The sequence below is a fragment of the Osmia lignaria genome, chromosome 15, assembly GCF_051020975.1.
Source record: "Osmia lignaria lignaria isolate PbOS001 chromosome 15, iyOsmLign1, whole genome shotgun sequence".
NCBI classification, from domain to species: Eukaryota; Metazoa; Arthropoda; class Insecta; order Hymenoptera; family Megachilidae; genus Osmia; species Osmia lignaria.
In genome coordinates, this window is record NC_135046.1 from 7,315,279 (window position 1) to 7,337,965 (window position 22,687).

General features: G+C 43.5%; 1 protein-coding gene across 2 annotated transcripts in view; it reads left to right on the forward strand.

Annotated features, from left to right (window-relative positions):
- The window catches only part of LOC117600331 (irregular chiasm C-roughest protein), a 142,230-nt gene that overhangs the window by 113,944 nt on the left and 5,599 nt on the right, over nt 1-22,687 (forward strand). Inside the window, exons 4-10 of one of the 2 annotated variants that reach the window (XM_034315636.2) lie at nt 7,667-7,899; nt 16,977-17,177; nt 17,619-17,746; nt 19,257-19,408; nt 19,996-20,306; nt 20,942-21,182; nt 22,124-22,282. In XM_034315636.2, coding sequence (XP_034171527.1) covers nt 7,667-7,899; nt 16,977-17,177; nt 17,619-17,746; nt 19,257-19,408; nt 19,996-20,306; nt 20,942-21,182; nt 22,124-22,282 — 1,425 coding nt within the window. The remainder of the gene's footprint in view (nt 1-7,666; nt 7,900-16,976; nt 17,178-17,618; nt 17,747-19,256; nt 19,409-19,995; nt 20,307-20,941; nt 21,183-22,123; nt 22,283-22,687) is intronic. The other variant, XM_034315638.2, reaches the window with a different exon arrangement.

Genomic DNA, 22,687 nt, shown 5'->3' on the forward strand with positions numbered 1-22,687 from the left:
TCACGACATTTAGGGACAGGAGATTTTGTCGACGACTCAGGGACGGCTTAATTGATGGAGCGGTCTGACGAGATGAAGGTTGGAACACGGATGCTGTTTCTTTGGATACCTATTAGAAGACAGGTTTCATGCTTTTTATCTCGTGTTTGGGTTTTTTTTTTTTCTGTCATTAGGTATTCGAAGTTCATGGCAGCCGATGATCTTTTATATGAATTACTCGGTTTATCTTATGTATATTCATGTATCTTGTTTAATCCGTTTGCAAATCGTAAAATCTAAGTTGGAATTTTATCGCAGTTATGAGCTCGATCGTTTTTCGCTATTTTTCTTTGGAACGTTTCCTCGTACACGGAGATACTTTGCATCGTGCAGAAAGTTTCCAAGTAGAATTGCTGGTACGTTTTTGCGTCTCTTTCCTGCTTGTATCGATGCGAGCATTGAAAATAATGCATCCATCAGAAGTTACACAAATGTAGGATGTATGATCGACGGTTGGAGGGTGGGTTGCGAAAGAAAGAAAGTAGAGACGGATCGCCTATTGTCAGATACATTTCACTGGCAAGATAAGAAAGACCATATCCGAATGATTCTAATGCATATAGTTTTTACAGTAGATACTAGTAATGTACGCGGTATCGTCGCGAATATTTCTTGCCGCAACGTGCAACGATTGCGTATCATGTGAAACAATATATTTGAAATAAAATTATTGATTTTACAGCATTTTTATTGAAACTCATTAGCAGATTGATGTTAATTTGGTCAAGTAATTAGAAAACTGCAAATCTGAGAGTTAACGAACTAAGATATATTCTTTGCTTGATAATGGTACAACATTTTCCCTATCCCCAGCAATATTTTCTTCCCATAGTTTTCTTGTCATAGTTCACAAAAGTTATTAACACAAAATTGACTTAAAATGATTTTAAAAATTAATTCAGAGGTGCGAAAGCAAAGAAAAACGTATGATAAAAGACGTGTAAAGGTAAAATAGATTGCCCATAACCAGAGGGCGTTTTCCACTGAAAATGAAGATTACAAGGGTTATATCTCTAAAACTTCTGACGCGTACTCGAGTAAAACTCAGCCGGATTAATAATTCATTAATTTTAAATTCCATTTAAAGTTCGCAAGTAACTCTTCACTTTTGCCCCTTCCAGTTGCGCAAGGGCCCGAGAAATTGCTCTCTATCGTGTCTAGGAAAGTTCAAAGAAAAATCCTAATGGCATCGCGATTAGTACGCTGGAAAATCTGTTCGGGATGGTTGCCGGTTGAAACACACGGTGCCCAGGACCACGTGTATTAACACGCAACCTGTTCCGTTGAATCTCGACCGGACGCGTTATCAACGTCTCGCTGATTTGTTCTTGCTATAAACGCCAACCATGATGCGTCGACCCAGCGTGTGTTGTAATTATTGTTCGCTGCAGCTTCGGAACTCTCGATGGTGGCGATAACGTCGTCGATGAAATGGTTACCGAGCCTGGTCAGCCTTTTAATCTGTCGATTAAAGCGCGCCAGATCGTCGGACAGAAAATTAATGAAAATTAATTTCGTGCTTACCCAACGTTGGAATATTTCCTTTTCCATCGTGAATAAAAGCTAACGATGAGTAAGAGTTTCAACGAGCGAATCGATCTTAAGATACATGGTACGTTTCGAAATTTACAGCATAAACCTGCCCCTTATAGGTAAGGTCAACTATATATTATCGAGATCCATTTGATTTACCGTAGCAATAAAGGCTGTGCGTAGCCTGTGCTCCCGTTAGTACAGACGTTGTTTGCTCAGTTGCGGTACCAAACGGTCGACGATTGTGCCAGACCAGCCAGAACTACGTTCCTGATTATAGGATTAGTGGGTTTGCGCCAAGAGATTCCCGATTACACACCCCGTGATATCGGTAATTCGCTGATACCGAAGGAACACGGCCATGACGCTTGCGAGATGATTCCTATCTCGAGCTGACTTGCTCCTTCTTCTTTCAAAAGAATGTTAAAGAATTAGAATATTCCCTTTTCAATGTTCAATATCTCTCAGAATAGCGAACTAAGGAGATTAGAGGTACAAGCTTTAAACCCAGATTAAACAGTGCATTAACAAATCAGAAATCCTATCGATCCACGGTATCTTTTTGCAATAATAATACTAATCTCATTGACTGTTGCTATTTTCACTCTGATTCCCTAAGAATTTAATGGCAAACGAAAACAGATAACTGATCATCAAATTCTGAAAGGGCTATTCATGGAACATCGATATCAGTTAATGGATATCGTTGCTTCGATCAGCTCGTAAAGCGATATCACGATACAGTGGCGGTAGAGAATATTAGCATTTCATAACCGCTAATTGTCGATCGAGGAAGTAGCGGCGAAGAAACGAGCCACTTAAACGGAGCGTTAAGTAAACGCTGGATGTTGTTGTAACGTTTAAGAGCAATAGAAGTTCTATGATCGTTCGCGGGCTAACGAGCCCCGGGTATTCGTCGTTTCGTTCAGGGTAGCGGATAGAGAATGAGAATTGTCCCTTCGAGCGATTTACCAATGCATTCGTCGTTTCAGTTACGCGTTATTTTTTTCCCCTCTCTTTTTCTTTTTCTCTTAATGGAACGCTCATCCGTCGAGTTGTAACTAAATTGCGAAGGAAAAAGTCGAAATGCGTGGAAAGAATGAAAAAAAGGGATGAGAAAGAGGTGAAAAATGGGAGTTGGGGTAAAAACGAATGCGCGGTGGCCACGATGCGACAGAATGCGGTTTCTCTCGACGTGGCGAGATTCAAAACGATAATGCCATATAATTCCCGGTGTACGCGAATGTAACGGGAAATTGTGATCCAATTAACCGAAATAATAATGGCAGTAATAGCCTCGCTGATTGACATACCGCCGCGGTTAAATCTGGATTATTAGTATTCGTACGTATAAAACGAGTACGTGGAAAACGGGGTAATCCGTATGTATTGTATTCGACGGAGAAAATAGCCTCTCTACGGTATACGAGCTGGCCATTTTCCTCGTTTATTCAAATTTTTCGTTTTCCGATTATTGCTCGACGCCACCGAAATCTGGCCGGAAGGTTGGCCTGATTTCGAATTCGAAATTTCCGGATATTGCACGCGGACCCGCGTACGCTGTGTTCGTTTCCGTTCTCTGACAAAAGGCGGCTCTGTGTTGCCCTTTGATGACAAAACCACGATTAGAATACTCATCGTATCCGTTTTTGGATACAGATTTATATGGATCCAAATTTAGCTGATTTCCTTGGAGCTACGACGTGTACGCCTCAAATAGATCATAATTATAATTCAATTACGTCGAGATTCCTTCGAGCCAGAGAAATCGTCGATCTAACGCTGTTATTTGTCGCTCCACCCGTCTATCAAGTAAGTTACTCCGTAATTCAATCCTTTATTTATTTTTAACTCCAGTCATTAGGTAGTATTTACAATTTAACAACTCCTCTTATAATTTTCTTATCAACTTTGTCTGACAGGGAAATTCAGTATTACAAGTTGAAATTTGAAACTTGAGATCTTTTAAAATAATATTGTACAACTCTGCCTGATTTGAAAATTATAAATTGTCTCGACTCGATGTTATATGGTAAAGGGTTAAAGAGAAGATGTCGTCTATAAATTAGAGAATGAGCTATGAAACGGCGTTGACAGCAAGACGAGTGAACTATTAAGACGCATAGGGTAAACTCGAACGCGTATCATCGCCGCTGAACGTTGTCCGGATCCATCAACGATCTATGCCTTCAAGCCTGACGAAGCGTAATTAATCATAGTTGCCCGTAGTGGAGTGCTCGTTACCTGTACCGTGTAATTAAAATTAATTATGGCCGTTTGTAATATCACCGACTGAGCCCGGACTAACTAATTGTTCGTGATGCATTGTTTCGCTGCATCCAGTTATAGTCGTTAAAGCTCTTCTCGGCTGTCTCCTACCGTAAAGAGTTGTATATCGTCTCGTCCTTGCTCTTTCTATCTCTTTGTCCAAATAGTTAGTCGAAAATTTCTGAAACCGTGTCTCGAGAAGTAAGATTTCTCTTGGCGCACTTGCCGAGTCCAGATCGCGATAGCGAACACTCGAAAATACTATTATAGTCGGAACAGTTACTTATTACACCTCGATACTTAAGTTCCGTGCAATAAGCTTTCAAACAATTTTCTAACTGAAAGTTTAAGTACCGTAGGAAAGTTTGTGCGTCAGGTCGGAAAGGATTAAACACAGTTACAGTTGCAGTTAGTTCGGAAGTTCTATATGGAAAAATCCATGAGGAATAGGTACTAGGGCACTTTTCCAGGATTTTCTAGGCTGCCTAGTAGACTCGTAAGTACCTTAAATACGAGGACACTTGAAGTTTGTTCAGAACTCCTGTGTGGAGAAATCCATGAAAAGTAGGTACTAACAAATCGGTATCTTAAACGCTGAGATACTTGAAGTTGGCTCAGAAATGTTACCATGAAAAATAGGGATTAGGATAGCAGAAATGTAACTTCTTTAACTACTGTGCTTGCACGGTTGCTTTTACACGGTCTGAGAGTCTCGATCCCACGATCATGTACACGAAATTTTCGGACGATTCGCAGGAAATACCGCCACAATCTCGTTATTTCATAAACTTGAAAGCATTATCCCGTGTTACGCGAACTGTCACCATGAATTCGACGTATCTCGTCATACTCAACGACGCTGATCGTCAGAGAAAATTAATGTCGGTCCTCGAGCAAGTTAGGGCGAGTTCTTCGTGTCGTTGGCCTTGCAGGTATGATCCGCGAGCGAGCACCGTGCGCAAATAATCGCAAATGCGAAGAGGAAACTCGCCTCGAGCTGGTGTGAGCCGCGGTTTTCCTGAACACCGGAGTTGCCGAAAGTTCGCTGAATGGACTCCGGAGGAGCGTTAATTATTGTCCTTCATAATGCACGAGAATCCTGGCAAGTTATATTTGCGCATGAACGTGAATTATTTTTGTTTTTCTCTAGGGAGAAAGGAACGTAAAAAAAAAAATGGAAGGACTCCCGACGGTGCTGTGTTCACCGTGTTCCTTTGTATTATGGATCGCGAAATTGAGATCACGGTATAAATATTTTCAATTTCGAAACATTTGTCAGTGAAAATAACTCACGAATAAACGGTGGGAAAACGAAGAAAAATGTTCCCCGTTTCAACTTCCACTCGTTTCTTGCCGCGTCTCGTCTGCGCCGCGATAACGCGCCGACAATACTTTTCGATCCAATTTTCCGCGATATTGCAACCCGCCCCAGCGGAAAAACGGGGAAACCACAGTAGTGAAATCCTTTTTGTTTTCACGATACGTTAATACGTATCCCGTGCGGCTTTTAGCTAGCTCGGGGCACGTAAAAGGAACGAAACACGACGTTTATTGCCTTCTTGGATGTTGCTGTTTGCGGCACACAAAAACGACAGAAAGCTCGTAAACCGTGTAACCCCCTTGAATATTTGCGTTTCCACGAAACGAGGTACACGCCAAATGATCCACTTTCCACGGGCCCTGTACGCTGATACAACGAAACCATAGAGTTTTGTGAGCGGAATACTACTGGCCGAATTAACTCTTGGACGAGCACCGAACAACCTCGTGGACGGTCGACACCGGACCACTTTTCACTTGTACTTAAATTTGTTATGAAACCAACATTAAAATCAACGTTCAGTGTATTACAGGTATCTAACATATTTAGTATGTAGCTCAGAGTTAATATCATAAAAGCAGTGAACAAATAAGTTGCCAAACACGGCAATTACCTATAAAGTAAGAAGAAGAGCAGGGAAACTTGAGTTCTCGTTTTAAAAGAACATTTGAGTTATAGTCGAAGGTGGAAAAGATGAGAAAGATGAATCATCCTTTATACGGGGGAGGGCTTTGAAAAATTTGCTGGAAGTTTTCGTACGTCTTCAATAATTCCGACGATGACACCAGGGGGTGAAACTTCAGGGGTTGCTCCAGCCCTGACGCTCAAACTCCCGCGGTTGGAAAAATACGAGTCCCTCAAGATTGTCTGCTCCACGAACACGCAGAGTTTCGGCGTTATATCTTAGCGAATACTGGTTGCCGCTGTTTTACCATCTGATTTTACACCGCTTCCATCTCGTACTTTTCTTTTGCTAATCGATCACGAAGACGATTTTGACAACCAAATAGACAAACTTTCGTGCGTGTATGGATTTTGCTACATCCTGTAGGAAAGAGAAGGAGAGTTTAGTCGCGGGGATGATCAACGGGTGTGTACTAGCGAGACGATTTCATTTTTCCATTTGCCGCTTCCGCTGTCCACCCCCTTGGTATCTCTCGAAACGACAACCCCATCTCCGTTTCCGGATCGACGTCCGTCGGGATCGTCCGGTTGTTCGTTCGTTTCGGTTTCATCCGTTCGTTGAAGCCGAAGCACAATTGCTTCGTCGTGCATGCCGCGGAGAGAAGCGGCTCGTGAAAGTTGCATGAATGGAATGAAAGAAACGCGAAGAGGGTGGTAGAGGGAATTGGGCAGATAGATGGGGGACAGAATGATAGATGTCTAGATGGATAGATGGATGGATGGATGGATGGATGGATGGGTGGATGGAGAGGAGGACGGGATGTGGAGTTGAGAACGGAAGGGTGCAAATAAATCACGCGACAGGACGAATTTACTTGAACACGATTGGTCGTTGCCGCTGGCGATAATCGTCGCTACTAGATACTCTTCGCGAGCTTCGAGTACTGACTCGAGACTGTATCATCGTGATAATGGAATTTCTATTCTAGGATTGAATAACGATTAAAAGAATCTCTATTTTTCCATTGGGGAAAGGAAAAGAGGAATTTACTGACGTGACCAACAACGGGCCAGGTTCTAATTCGCGCTGATTCGCGCTGTAACGGTCGACGCGCGTTGTTCTTGACAGCTAACACGTACATGTGGAGATTCCAAAATAAAACCGTCAGTCGGAGAAATTCTCTACGTACAGGGTCCGACGCGATACGATCGAGCAGACGCTCGTAAACCGTTAGTTTCAATCAACGGGGGTAAATGGTTTTCTATCCCGACCCCTGCTCCATTTCTCGTTCCTCCTCTCATTGGCGATACCCGGCCTCGTATAAAGTGAAAATCTCCGGCCCGTCCCGGCCGGTTCAATTTGCCCGCGGACCGCCTCTCCAAACCTGCGGAATTCTACTCGCACCCCGACGCCTGACTCGCTAAAAATTCATCGCGCCAGCCAGACCGTTCGATTACAACGCGAACCCGAAGACGTTAGCGGCGTTTCACTAACGCGATTCCCTTCCCAGCTGACCCCCTTTTTTCCGGCGAAATAGAACCTAATGATAAATAATTCTTTAGCACGTTAATTGTCATTGTGAAAATGAACAAGGGTAGATAGTACGACATATTAAAACTAATTATTAACGCTGTCACGTATGATACGGGTAACTGACACCGTGAATTTAATATTAGCGAATAAAAGAAGAGGAAATAAAGAAAAAATCTGATAAAGCATATTAATATAATTTTCAGGATATTCTATGAAGTAAGATATTTTATAATATAAATTTATTGCATAATTTCCTTTGTGAACGCGAACCTTTCCGAATTAAAGTCCAGCTGCATAGAAACTAAGTAAATACCTTAAAGTTAAATTATGTTTTTCCGTTGTTCCAGGTGACTTCTCGCTGCACATATACCCCGTGGAACTGGAGGACGATGGCACTTACCAATGCCAAGCCTCGCCTACGAACGATGGGCAGCCGGCATTGCGCTCGAGATTCGCCAAGCTGAGCGTGCTGGTTCCGCCTCAGAAGCCGAAGATCCTTCAGGGCGACTTCCTTATCACGACCGAGGACCGAGAATTGGTGATCGAGTGCGTCAGCGTGGCTGGCAAGCCGCCTGCGGAGGTAAGCTTCCCTCCCTCTCTCTAGTTTGCTTTCGAATATCGATTCGACCGGATGTTAAGAACTGCGAGATTGCTCGAGGATTTACCAACTGGTAACATGAACAAGGTTTACCGGCAAAATGCGTTACGGGATTGAAGGCTCTTTGATGTTTCTCGACCCCGTAGACATTTGATCGATATAAACCATGTTTGAAAGGATATTCAAAAGAATGTTAACATCTTACCAAAGGATCTCTCAATTTCGTGTCAAATTGAACATTATCGTGTGTCAACGACAGTCGAGTTATTGCAACGCCTCGCGAAAAAGAATTTTTGACATTATTTTTAACTTACCCTCCCACGAGTAAGGAACTTAATTAGATGAAAAAGTTAGCAACTTGATGTAGAAAATTCGCAGTGATTTAAATCGCGTTCTCGAAAGGAGCGGAGACGGTACCTTCCATAAAACAGGAACTAATTTAAAAGCGGAAAGAAAACGCTTGGCCGCGTAAACGCGAGAGCCTGGAGACCGCAATAACGCGTTAAACCGCATTACGTCGGACACATAATTACCGCGCAAAAGCTTTGTCTTTTCTTATCCGTGTGACGTTCGCTAAAGGGAAGCCTCGCGTGTCCTCTCTGCATCCGAGGGATGAAAAATCTTGTTCGAACGCCCCGGGAAATGTACACGGTCCACGTGTGCTTTTTCCCAAACTTTTGGAGGCTCGAAAACGATAACGGGCCGCTTTCAAACCGGGCACAACCAGAAGCGACTCGACGAAATGGCAGCTTGACCGAGTTCGGTTCCGCTTCGAGGTTGAAACAGCTGCGGTGCCGTTGTTGGATATCGTGAAAGCGGGAAACGGATCTTTGAACGTGCTGCAACGTAGCCTGGTGCATCGTGGTAAAAAAAAGGGGGAAAAAAAATGGCGCAAGTTAAAAGAGTTCGCGAGCGGGCAAAAGCGGACCGCAACAGCACCCCTATTCTCTCCGCTCTTTGTACGTTTGCTTTGGCAGCGGTGTTTTCGCGCGTCGTGTGCGTGCACCTCTGTGTGTTTGAAATAGCAAAATGGCGGGGCAACTCCCTTTCAATTCCGCGTAGACGCGATGATGTTCGAATAATGGTATCATTAATCCTGCGAAAAGCCATTGCTGCACGTACACTGTGCGTTGGAACTGGCGGCGATCGAATTATCGAGCCGGGATGCGATCTCGTGGCGAGGAAGGTGGAGTTAATGCTGTTTCAGGTTCACCAGTCTTTTACCAAGAGAATCGAATTATCGGGTTGATCGATTAAAAAGCTACGGTGGTGCCGTAATCCGTGAACTAAATCAATTTACGCGGTAGGTAATCAGGAAATACAGTCTCGACGTCTCGTCGTATTCTTAGATAGCAATCGAAAGTAAGGGGAAATGTCAAGATGGTTCCTCAGGGGGTTCATTTCATTTGGATACTTTAAATTGTATCGACAACATGGGATTGCATTACTACTTTTTGATTAAGGGTATTGACCATTAATTTTTCTCCTTTCAAATAATCTGTTATATTAAATTTATGCTACCATTTCTCTCTGGTCATCCGTAATTAAAAAGCGCAAGGATTTTCATTGTCAGCGTATGGAAACAGAAACGGGCTTGCGATGAAAACTCGTTGGACTTTGATTTCATCCAAAAGCTTATCGAATCGATGACGTAATAAAGATGGGGCTGGCCGGTGGATATCGATGATGCGGCGTTAATGCGCCGGTTGATTCGCGACACCGCGAACAATTTTGCGGCAAAACCTGGCTTCGCCGCTAATTCACCGTTCGTTCAGCGACCGCGATTGTGTTCGTTAATACAGAAATTCGCTTTCGATCGGTGCCGCGATGCCGTCCGCGTAGGACGCGTTTTAGCCTAGATATGCAAATAACGAGCCGCGGGAATTCGTCCTCGAGACGGATCGATGGCATGCTGAAAATGTCGTGTGCTGGTGAAAAATTAATTAAATTTGTCTCACGAGTGTTCGCAGGCTACGCGGTTTTTAATTAAAGTTACGCGAATCCCACTGATTAATGCCGTTACACGGAGCGCAGGGATTCGCGATGGGCCCGATGGAAAGTGCACGCCGCTCGAAATGCATCAGTAAACATTTCTGACCCGCTCCGACGTGTAAGCGTGATTCCCCCGATTTAGCGAAAGTTCCTTTCGTCGATCGTGTACGCTCGTATGCGGCCTCAGCAGCCTCACGGATATCTCGATGCGAGAACAATCATTCTCGTGAACGAGATTCAATTATCACCGCCCACTGCCCATTAGGTTATCGTTTGCTCGACCATCCGATCGACACGCCGTTTCTCCGGTATCCGAAACATTATCGTTCCGCGGACGAGGAAAACAATCCTACATGCTTCCACGACCCTTGTTTCGTATCCCTGGAATCACCTCGCGGTGCGAACGGTTGTAGAAACTATCAAGGATAAGAGCACGACGAGCCCCTGGGTACTATATTGTCTGTTAGGTAAATCGAGGGACCAGACCGAACTTAGCTTTCAAAGATTCGTTACCAATAAAAAATCATTTATTCAGTTACATGCGGGAAATTAAAACGCGACACTACAAAATACCGAACCGAAACTGTTTCGAGTAGAGAACAAAAACTCAAACGTGGCCGGTTCGTTCAATTCCTTTCCATCCTGTGACGAGGACCTCGATTCGTAACAAAACTGGAACTTATTTAACCGTGTCGAAAAAACGAGGAAAACGCGTCGCGTAGTAGAGATCGAAATAGTGTTTCGGGTGGTCATTGCAGAGCAACGCGTGTGACTTCCTGAAATCCGTGACCTGCCAACGATTTTATTCACCCCCGAAATCCCACTTGTTTGCCGTGAGAAGAACGAAATATCATTGGCTAGCGTATATCGTGTGGACAGATAGTTATTCTCTAGTTTATGTGGCGTGAAAAAAAAAAAAAAAGGTACAACTACTGTTGATCCCGACCCTTTTCCAAATTCCGCCCAACATTCGGTCCCTTTCAAAACGGATAACAAAAAATGTGGGAGGGTGCTCGAAAACAAAGCAAGAATAAAGAACGAAGCGAGAGAGCGTAATCAGCCAGCAAACCGCTTCTCGATCCGTTGTAATTCGTCGATGACGCGAGTTCCCGGTCCTTCACTGTGTACGAGGAGGGAAATAATCGCAAAAAACCCCCGCAAAATTCCGGCTATTGTTCGACCGTTGAAAGCTTCGCGGTGGCGCACAAACGTTCCTGGATTGATCCGAGCAACCACGCTAGCCAACATAGGCTGCACTTTAATTTTTTTTTTTTATTTTTTTTTCTAAATGCTATTCCACTCGAGTACGTCACCATAATTTGACTCGAACTGTACAATTCTACTGTATAACAGGGGAATTTACCGAGGAACAAAACGTACAAGTGACTCGTAAAGGGGGAACAAAAGCATGGTAAAATCGGATAATTCTTTTGCATTCAAATTATCGTCATAACTGAAACAGGTGCTTTTACAACATAAAATTTTGTTACTCTTTCAAATAGGAATATCCTCCTAAATCATGTGTTCGCTATAAATTTACGTGCAGTTAACGAGACGTGGGTTCAATCGAAAACCCTCATTTGTTGGTTACTCGCGAATGCGCGACCATTTGTGAAAAGAGATCGTCATGCAAAGTTTCTATTTCAGTTTGAAGCTTTTCAAACTTCCCCTCTACACGACCGACATCGTTTTTCCATATCAAATGATTCGTTTACGAGAACTTCCCACGAGTTCATGGTTTACGTTACAACGTAACGAGTACGGTTCGTATTTTGGAACTCGAAAGTCCGTCGATAAACGTTTCATCGCGTTAGTTTAGAGGAAGACTCGAGTGAAACGGATCGTTAGAAGTTTCGCGAATTTTACCGCCGGTTACGTCGACCCTCGACATTTTTTTCGTCCTCGTTGAACTCGTTGAAAACTCGTTGCAACGACGGAAATTCGTCCTCTGCCATGCGAAGAACGAGGCTACCATCTTTCTAGCGCTTCTCGTAATCTCGTGGGAAACTAGGTAAGAGTCAAAGGTGATAAATATTTCTAATAAAGACAAGGAACCTGGAGCCTCGGACAAAAATCCTACGTACGATAATGCATGGCACATTAATTAACCATTCGCGGGTAAAAGGCGCGACTAGAATGCAACCGTGGCTAGCATAGCGTATTCGGCAGCCTGTATCCTTTGTATAATTCATGAGTTTTCCGTGGATGAATAAAACAGCTGGATCTCGCGGTGAGTCCTCATCTTCGTCGTATAATTTGAAAATTAATATTAAGCAGAGACCGTAACTCGTACTTTAACCGTCGTATCGAGTCCATCCATGGTACCGGTGCAATTTCAATTATTACCGAGTATTCCACCCCTCGATTGTCTGTTTTCGTGTCTCCTACCACTGTAGGGGCTGTTCTATTTCATTTCCTCGTAACTTCTTAGATGCAGTAAAGTTTCTTTCAAATTGTTGCGGCAAGTTGGCCACGAAACATCGTCGTCTTTCCCTGGCAAGAAAATTTTAATACCCCTGTCACGGTCTTAATTCTATTACGGTCGAGCCGGGGATCAAAAGAAACGTTTTTCACCCTAGCCACTAGAGAGGATGCAAATACACGCTGCGAATTTAGGGAAAGGAAAACATCGCGGAAACCCGCTGCATAGATTCATAAGGGAGAACGGCAACGATGGTTTCATTAAAACCGATATCTCTCGCAGAGCGAGGGAGAGCCGATAAAAATTAGACGAGCTCGCGATACCGGGGTTAAACGAATCGCGTTCGTTCGATCCCTGGACACCGGCCAATTGCGGCTACTGAAATTAACGGGATATTTGTTCGGCAGTGTTCGAAACGGGCGCATTATGCGTATCGTTGTAGGGAGAATACGATGATCAAATAGAAAGCCTATCATTTTCCCAATGTCTATGGAATTCTATAAAGCATGATCGCCGACGGACGGGTTACCGATAATCCAGCACGATGGATTTTCATAAAAATTTCGTAACGAAGCTGGTGAAACGGCTGGCACCAGGGACAAGACCGAAAACAAGCCGGTTAGCCGAAAGTTCTAACTCGTCGGTCGTTGGAGTAGAAAGCTGCTCGTTAGGAAGCGTCGCGCGGCCAATTTATTCGATCGAATTACTTGGTTGGGGTGCAATTAAACGCGAAGCCGTGTGGAAGGGAGGAGGCGGATGATCATCTCTTCGATTTCTCTATTTCTCGTTGGTAATTCGTCGACGGCGTATTTTCCGTTTCAAATGTGTCCTCCCTTCGATTCTGTTTATTAACGTATAAACGCAATGAATCGCGATGGGGGTGGATATTATAATTTCTCACAAATATCCTTGGAACGATCGGAGAAGAGACAAGTTGAAGCTTGGGGTTGAGCGCGTAAACAGCCGAAGTGAAAAGCAGACGAAGAAGATGGGATGGAGGTGCACCATGACTAGGAGACTCTGAATTGCTCTGGGTTCTCGTGCATCCTCCTTTGCTTTTCCAATTAACGTCGATAAGACTAGCATGCGACGTGGCCTCATACGAAAACACGTGACACTTAAACGCTTTTAATTCAACGTCGCTGTATCAAGTAAGTAATTGATTGAAGCGCTTTGTACGTTTCATTAATTTCCGCGAATAAAACGTAGCCGAACAGCCGGACTTCGTGGAATCGAAGATATAGAATTTTTTATCTTCTTTCTTCTCTTTAATTGAAACATATGAGGGAAGGTTTGTGACCTATACATATACGCCAAAAATTGCCAAGACGCAATTATTCAGAAATAAGGGAAAAACAGCCGATTTCACCGAGCAGTCTCTACTTTTATCTTTTCATCTCTTTCCTCTTTCCCGCTTCTTAATTAATTTCATAAAGGAGTATAAAGCACCCTTTAACGAACCGGCGCGGAAACATTAGAAGAGATTACCCGCTTACATGGAATTATAAAAATACAGGAGCGTTAGGGGAGGCTGGGCTGGAAATAAACGGCTGGTGCCAAGGTTATGGAGACACGGTGTCGCAGAAAAGGGAGGACGATCGGCTGACGTTCATCATCGCGATATTTAGGTCGTAAAAAATCGCTCGACGGAAGAATCGGTGAACGCCGCCACGAACGTTTACGGTGCATTTATTTAGGGTTGGATAAATCGATCGAACGTCTCTTTCTGACGCTTATAATCACGATCGATCGTGTACTCTTCAACAACAAAGTAAAATCTTCTTCGATCCTGGCGATAGGCAAAACATTGATGTCAATTTTGCCTCGTATCTACCTTCGAATGCAATATCTCTTGGCGAACGGTCTTTTACCATTTTTCTCGAATCGTTTCGTATTGTCCACGCGAAGATGGGCTATCCATCGACGAATGGTCACTTTCACGATCGCCGACCAAGCTGAAATTAAGTCGGTGACCGTTCTTTAGCAACTTCCAGCACGTAAGGCCGCGTAGTAGAGTACGTATATTTTCCTGAACGAAGACGCAAGAAGAAAAGTTCCCTTGCCAAGGGAGGAGGCGCTCATCGAATATTCATCGAGCGAGGAAAGAAATTTCAAAGACCGTCCATCCAGACCCGAAGATCTCGCGTCATTATTTTTTCCTCCTTTTCTTTTCTCTTCCCTCTACTTTGCCTCCTTTGTTCGCTCCTCGTCTTGCACTCCCACCGCGTAATTGCAGCGCGTTTATTAAAATTACAACGTGTCTGACGCGTATGTACATCGCCGTTCAAAAGTCAAGCGTTGGGATATACATATTCTTACACGAATTTCTTATCATACGTGTAGCTAATTAAGATATATCGCGTTCTTTAAAATATTTTAACGATTCCAATTATTTTCTTTTACACCGTGAGATTTTAGCAGGTGTCGTGCGAGTTTTAAACGAGAATGTATGCATGTAAGTACGTTCGCTGGTAAGTGTCGTAAACAGTGCTCGAGCTGAGCGAACTCGGAACTCGAAGCGATACGAGAGTGCAGCAGCACTGATGCAGCATGCCTAATTATAGACGATACGATCGATTCGCGTTGGTGCAGCCACGGTAGAGCAACTCTCGCACGTACACAGGTAGACGTACACAGTAGACTCTGCTCGGTTCTCCCTATACAAATAATAGAGAAGGTTCCCAGAAAAGTGCGCGTCGATACTCGTCAAATGCAGCAGGTAGAGGAGATTTTTTTCGGCGTTACACTCTGCAATGAGCGCACACTTTCATTATCCGGATAGTCGGACGAGTACTCGATCGCGAGGCTTCGTGTGAAGCTGTTCGATTTTCCTCTGGAAACGTTTCAACGTCTGATGTTCCTTTCGCAACCTGTACTAATTTAGTCGCGCGCTTGCCTAATTAACGAGCGCGACGAACGACGGAAAGTTCACCTTCGTACGATAATTTTATTCGTCGTTTTTTTTTTTTCTTTTTTTTTCAACAGACGAGCTGCCGTACAAATAGAACGACACTTTGGGTAAGTTCGGCAAATTATACTTGGCGCAACGTTTCTTATTTTGAATTTCATTGGATCGCTTTTGCACTGCGACCAAATATCGATTTCTTAATTTTGTCTTGATTGATTGACAGGTACAACGAGCAGCCCTGATTTAAACAATTCCAGATATACTGTTGACTTTATTCAAAATTGTAGACTTTATTCGTCAACGGCTAAATCGAGAATGATCTGTTTTACATCTTTTGTTAATAACATTTGTTGCCATAGAAAGTTCTGGGATTGCAGGGACAGTCATATTAATATAGTGGCCCCACCACTCTTACACTCTCGATTTAGCCGTTGACGAATAAAGTCTACAATACCAATGGAAAAGTGCTCGTGCTATCGAATAAATTTTGAATGATAATAATACATCGCAAATAAGTACATAATGTTATTAGCAATTTCAAGTTTTAAATGTTTCTCAGTGCGCTTTTGCATAATTATAAATTGAATTAAATATACTACAGTTGCGTGTATTGATTTTCTTACAGGTAATAGAAATTTCATAAAGCTTTACCTTTCATTAGAGTATCGTTACAAATGTACATGAAGTTATATGGCACAAACAGATCCAATCATATGCTGATTAATGTAATATCCAATCATACTGGACATTGAAGCTTGCTAGAATAAAATCGATGTTCAATTATGTTGAATGTACCACCGCAAAGGGTTAATTATCCATGACACACGATTTCTGTACTTGTCATATTATTTCACGTCCTCTCATTAATTATTATTATTATCATCCTTGTTGCAATAGAAAGAAATATGCTAATTAAATCAACAAAATAATAGCACAAAGATAAAATGAGCTATTATAAAATTTATAGAGAAAGCTACTGTAAAAAGCATCGTTTCCCCCCTTTTTTTTTTTTTTTAAATAAAATTGTATTGATTCGCGCTTGTTTTCAAAACGACCTCGATTCACCTAACCGAAGAAAAAAGAAGACAGAATACATTCTGTTGATCAAGAAAAGTGGCGAGGTAGAAGAGATTTTCAATCAGCCCGCTACAAGCTGAATTAATTTCAAGGAAAATTTGAAAGTTTGGAAAGCTCGTAGCTCGCGATGAAGCCTTGTGGTTGTCGGAAGCTGGCTGCAGCAGGTACTTTCGATAGCGTTTCTAGCTCGATCGCGAGGATCGATGGTAGCCGAATTATTGAATAAAATATCGCGACGTCCGTTATAATGAAATAACTTCCGATACGAGAGGCCGGGCCTCCCTTCCTGCTACCTCATTCACCTCAACTTCTAATGCACTCGCCGATCCCCGTTACTTCGAAAATCCGATGGACTTTTTTGACGAAATGAAGCAGCTTTATTGAATTAATGATTAACGATGGAGCAGATATAGTAACCATTCGTCTGCTTTAATGACAAACTTAATTGTCGATTACATTTTTACAAAGGCGATCAACTTTATTAATATCGTTTAGGTAAAGCACATGCAATACTATCGGTTACGGTCTTTAAAGTGTTAGCGTAATTAAGTAATTCGATCTTCAATTAAGTGATTTCGCTTTAAACTACACCTGCTCGATCTTCATCGTGGAATGTAATCGTTTCAATGTCTAATTGTGTCTATCTTGGTTTTATTGCAGATTACGTGGATCGACGGGCTGGGAAACGTGCTGCACAGAGGCATCAAGACAACGAAGGAACTGTTCGACGACGGACCGTTGTACACGGTGAAATCCGTGCTGAGGGTGATGCCTCGCAAGGATCACGACAACACGACGTTCACGTGCCAAAGTCAGAACGCGGCCGACCGCACGCCGCAAAACGCGAAGTTACGTGTCGAGGTGAGTAGCGAAATGGTGGAAAATTAAAATAGACTCAACTCTTGCACCGATTACCGAACGGTGGGATCTTCTTCTTTTACATTTCCCTTTTCCTCGACGGTGTATAACCCCGATGTCAATGATTCGCGATGACTAGGGGGCCCGTAATTCTCTCGAGACTCTGCCGCGATTCGTCCGAGTATGATTAAACAACGAGTCGAGTACATCGTTTACTTAACGGCTTGTTAACGCGCGATATTAATTGTCGAGAAATTACGTTCGACGGAAAATAAAGTGCGTGGAGGTGTTGCGGGTGTCACGCGAGCGCCGTGGTTGTTCGACGATCGATCGTACGCGACGACGATGGTCATGAAAGTTTAAGCATCGGCTCGCGTGACACTCGGAGAATCTCGTGTTTACCGCTCATCTATAGGTATCGAATGGTCGTATGTTGGATTGCAGGTCCGTTACGCGCCGAAGGTCTCTTTGAGGATCCGCTCGGGTCTGGGCAAGAACGGACGTATAGTGGAGGGCAGCGAGCTCCGGTTCAAATGTCGTGCCGAGGCCAATCCACCGAACGTCGAGTACAGGTGAGTGGTAGTGTAACGCGAATGCCTCGTTCTGTTTCCTCCTACGCCCCTGGCGAGGCACAAACTGGGTGGCTGATGATCGATACCCAAGGCAAGAACGCCCCTCGAATTTGGAACGTTGTTGTTACGTGTGGCTGCATATCGATGTCGATGCTGTTCGTATTCCTGCACATCTGAAACGTGTTTTTAACTCTTCGCGCTACCAACTTATTTCAAAGAGTCACGATAGCATACAATTTTTCAAGGTAAACGATTTTTCACAGTTGACCTAGTTAACTTGATTGTCCATTCAAAATAATGTTGCTTTTAATCAGAACTACGGGAGGCAGAGAAAAGGAAGGTCTTTCAAGTTGGACCAACTTTTACCTGCGGTGGTTTCCCTAATAATTAATTATATTAATAATTTTCACACATATGTTTCGCAATGTGACATTTTCAGATGAAATACATACGATTATTAACATTGAATTTTAGGTTAATTAAGATGCAATCATATGTGACAAATTTCGTTATAAATTGCAATCATTCTATGCCACCTTCGGTAAATCTGAACTCCAGTTATTTTGGTCAAACGTCATGGTTAAAAATATTGGTTCGATGGTCGTAATATGTTTTTTCATCCACCGGTATTTCATCACGCGAAAAGAACAACCACAATCCCTTCGATTGCTTCGCTCGTTTTTTTGGTTTTTTTTTTTTTTCAATTCACCGTACGTTTAATCCGGCGCGTTTTACACGGTGCGGTGCACAGAATGGGTTGTCTATTGGCCATGATCAGATAGACAAAACGATGAACACACGCGGTAACAAACCTAGCCGCTCAGAGAATGCTTAAATTGCTCGTTTTTAGCGGCGAAACGGAGAAACGCTTGCTTTATCGTACCGACAACAGAGCGGTTCGACAGGCACGCAGGACAAAAGGAGAATTAGCAAGCAATCGATCGTACCACATAGCGAGGGAATAATTGATGCTCGTTTCAAACAGAGGACAATGCAAAGTTTAGGACAATGTTAGCCGGTCGTGTGTGTCGCATTACCTACGTGTTGTCTTGTTGCTTGCTCCGATGGTTTCGCGATTTCGTTCGTGTACACGTTACACGTGTGTTTCGATGAGACTGATAAAAGAGAAGTCGAGAAAGGAAAACGGAAAAGAATCAAATAGAAGAATATAATGAAGTTTTAAAGGAAAGTTTTATCGATCTATTAATTCGCAAAAAGTTATCGTTCCCACGTTTTCTTTTACGCTAAAAAAACTCGTCTTGATCGCTACATAAGAAAAGTAGCCAGAGAACAGGCTACCGTAGAAAGATGTCGAATAAGAAATAAAGTGCAGAGAAGTAGTGTTAATTCGGAAAAAAATATAAAATAAAGAATTATAATTATCCCCGAGTTTTTGTTGCGATGCAACGAGTCGATCGATGGGTGGTAACCGTTTTTAAAAGAAAATCCGTGCACAGGTTATTCAGCACATTACATGGCCATCGTCACGGTTCTTTTTCTAATTTCACAGGTGGTTTATCAACGAGAAGAAGGTAATCGGCGACTACACGACGGATATGATCATCCACAACGCGACCCGCGATCTTCACGACGCGATCGTAAAGTGCGAGGTCCACAACGACGTCGGCAAGAGCGAGGAGACCGAGACCCTGGATATCACATGTGAGTGACCCAACCAGGTCAAACTCGTTAAGCGGCAACTTTTAGTTTGACTTGGAGGGGAATCGAAACAACCTCGTCCGTCGGAATTACGTATCAACATGGATGCTTGGACAGGAAAGCTTTACGAGGTCGCGAATCGAGCGTAGCACATTATTATTCGCTGACTCTTATTTTTTTGTTCTTTTTTTTTTTTCATACTTTCGCCACTCGCGAAGATATAAAGGCGCATATTCAGTGACAAACATTTTGTAACACTACGCGATTTTCTCAGGACCGTTTGGGAATTGCTTGCGAACGCTGATGAAAAAGTCGAGGGAGAGGATAAATTGAACTTCTTACGAAGATATTTGCCGGCATATTTTTTGAAGGGGCTTTATAGTCGATTTATGAGTTCCCCTTTGGTAGCAAAAAGAAAAGAAAAAGGATGAACATGATCCCGCGTAAATGGTCTCGAAAACAGGCTGGATAGAACGATTTCCAGGCGCTTACAATCCTACGCTCTCACTTTTTTCCCCTTCGTCCCTTATTCTCGTCCCACGTAGTATCAATCTCGAGGGATTGGCCGAGGTCAAAATTGAATTTCGCAGACGGGCCGCAATTCCGACACCCACCAGTCTCCGTGGAGACGCAGTACGGCGCTACGGAAATCTTGCAATGCGACGTCGACGGGAATCCGACGCCGGAGATACGCTGGTACCACGAGGACACCGAGCGACAGGTCGCCACCACGCCGAACATAAGCGTGGTGGTAAATCACGAAACGGCCGGAAGATACGTTTGTAAAGCTCGCGTACCCGGTTTTCCGGAATTGACGGGCCACGCCAACATCTACATCCGGGCGCCACCCCGCATCGAGTCGCAGAAGGTCCAGTACGTGCCCGACGAAGGAGTCGTCAAGGTAATTCTTCGTATTTATTGCTCTTCCGTTTCTCTCCAGTATCTGCGTATTTCAATGATTTCTATTACTTCGATAATCAATCATATTTCGAATTGCCCATTAATGAAAGATAGTTGTTTTGCGTTTGGTTTTCGATATCCCGTATAAAATCGACGAACCGCTCGCGATCATGATTTATACCTGCCATAACTTGACCCGCGGGATTCGAAACGAGGCATTTATGGAAAATATAGGAGAACCGAGCGATCGCCAGACGCACCGTCTCGAACTCTATGTAACGAATGGTGGTCAAGCGTGCAGAACGCAAAGCGTGCGCGGATATTTTTCGATGAAATGTAGGCCAGTCCGACTGGCGGGATTGGAGGGGACGCGGGTGCAACCGTACATTCAACGAGCATCGACGATCCACGTTTTCGTGTTTCCTTTTTTCCCCTCTTCCATTCTTCATTTTTCTCGTCGATATACGATGCGCAGCAATTCAAAAGGGAAGTCACGCAGAGCGAGAGAGAAACGGAGGATAAAAGAGAAGAGTATCGGTCGATTCGTCGAAGAGGGCAAGCGACGAACCGGATACCTTTTTCCTCGTTTTTCTCCTATCTTTCTTTTTATTCGACTGTTCCTCTACGATTTCGCAGGTGAAGTGTACCGCGATATCTGTGCCAAAAGCGGACTCGGTGGTATGGAGCTTCGCCGGTAGCGAGCTCAATTTCTCCTCGAACAATACGCCGTTCTACGTGCAGGAGGAATACACCGGCGAGAGGGTCGTCAGCACTGTCACGTTGCTCGATCCCATATCCACGTACTTCGGGGATTACAACTGCACGGTCACGAATAGCTTCGGCACGGATTCCGTCATAATCAAGCTGACGGCACACAGTAAGTTCATATCCATTATAAACGACAGCCCTTTCTCTTCTGTTCATATTTTTCTCCGCGATTCGATGCGCTTTTCCCCGCGAAATTGCCAGATTTCCGCTCGACGCCGACCTTCCGAACGTTCCAGAAATTCGATACAATATTCGGCGGAAAAACATCGCGGTTTTGAAAAAAGTATCGATCACGAAATTACGTGTTTTCCAGCGCATACTTCCGTCCTTTCGACGATCGGTTATCGTGCCCGGAATTCGCATCAACCGTTTCTGAAATCCGTCAATCTTGCTCCGCTAGAATGAAAACTCGAAATCTCGATCGATCTCGCTTCCTGATTTTGCATTTTTCAAAAATGTCGCTATCGGATCTGTTCGATCAATTTGTTAGCTCGGATGAAATACGGTGAATCATGGACGAATTTTTTAATGCGTCGAGGTTAAAACTGAACCGACAGGAAGCAGCGCAATTAGAAATCTGTGTTTCCCGTAATATATCTCACGGTAGCTGTCACGGTGGCTTGTCAGAACATTTTGTCGTTTCCAAAAATACGCGAACAGATATTCGTTAAGGTTAATTTATCTTGGCGGGTACATATTATTAAATTTCTTTTCCTTGAGTTTGTGCGAGTACGTGTTTTCAGTCTTTATAAATATCACGCGTTGCTAGCTATTCGACGGTGCTTTATAATAGCTAGTCGAATTTATACAAATTTTACCGGTACGAGGTTGGTCGACTCGTAAATTCAACGGGATTCAATTAACGGACACGTTCGCAAGCCCCGCGAATTTTATGTGCACTTTACAAAATTTAACCCGCATCGTTAAGCAGTCGTTTGCACTTGCGACTCCGCGAATTTTGTTCCTGACGGTGCAGCGTTAATAGAAAAAGATAATTGCTACAATCACCGAGCGTTAGAGGCCGAGATTTTAATCAGCCGTGACGCTTAGCGTTGATTCCAGTCGATTGGCAACTGATTTTGATCATCGGCGGACTGGTGGTCGTCTGCGTGATCCTCATTGGCGTGATCGTTGTACTCTTTCTGCAATGCCGGGACCGCATCAAACAGCCGCGGCCGAGGACAGCCCAGACCCAGGAGACTGATATGCGTGAGTGGAATATCATGTTCGAATGAATTATAAGGCCATTAGTCATGTCGCGTTACCCATTGTTTTCCCATTCGTGATTCGTAATTTCGTCGTTTCTATTCGTTCAATTCTTTGCTTTCTCTGCGGACACAACAGTCGCTATCGTTCCGCTATCTGTCGTTAACGACCCGCGAGATGAAGGATGTGTCATTGAATGCAAACGAACCTGATAGTTGGTCCTTAAACAGGGTGGAGTCAAGGTGGTCTTTCGAATCCTTTCTAAACCGTTTCTTTATGGTTTATTAGTCATTTCTTTCGTCGTGATTATAGTAGACAGGATTTACAGTTTCATAACAAGCTTACGATAAGTAGTGTTACGCGCTCGTTTGCATAAAACATTCGCATTCCCCTTGACTCCACCCATGT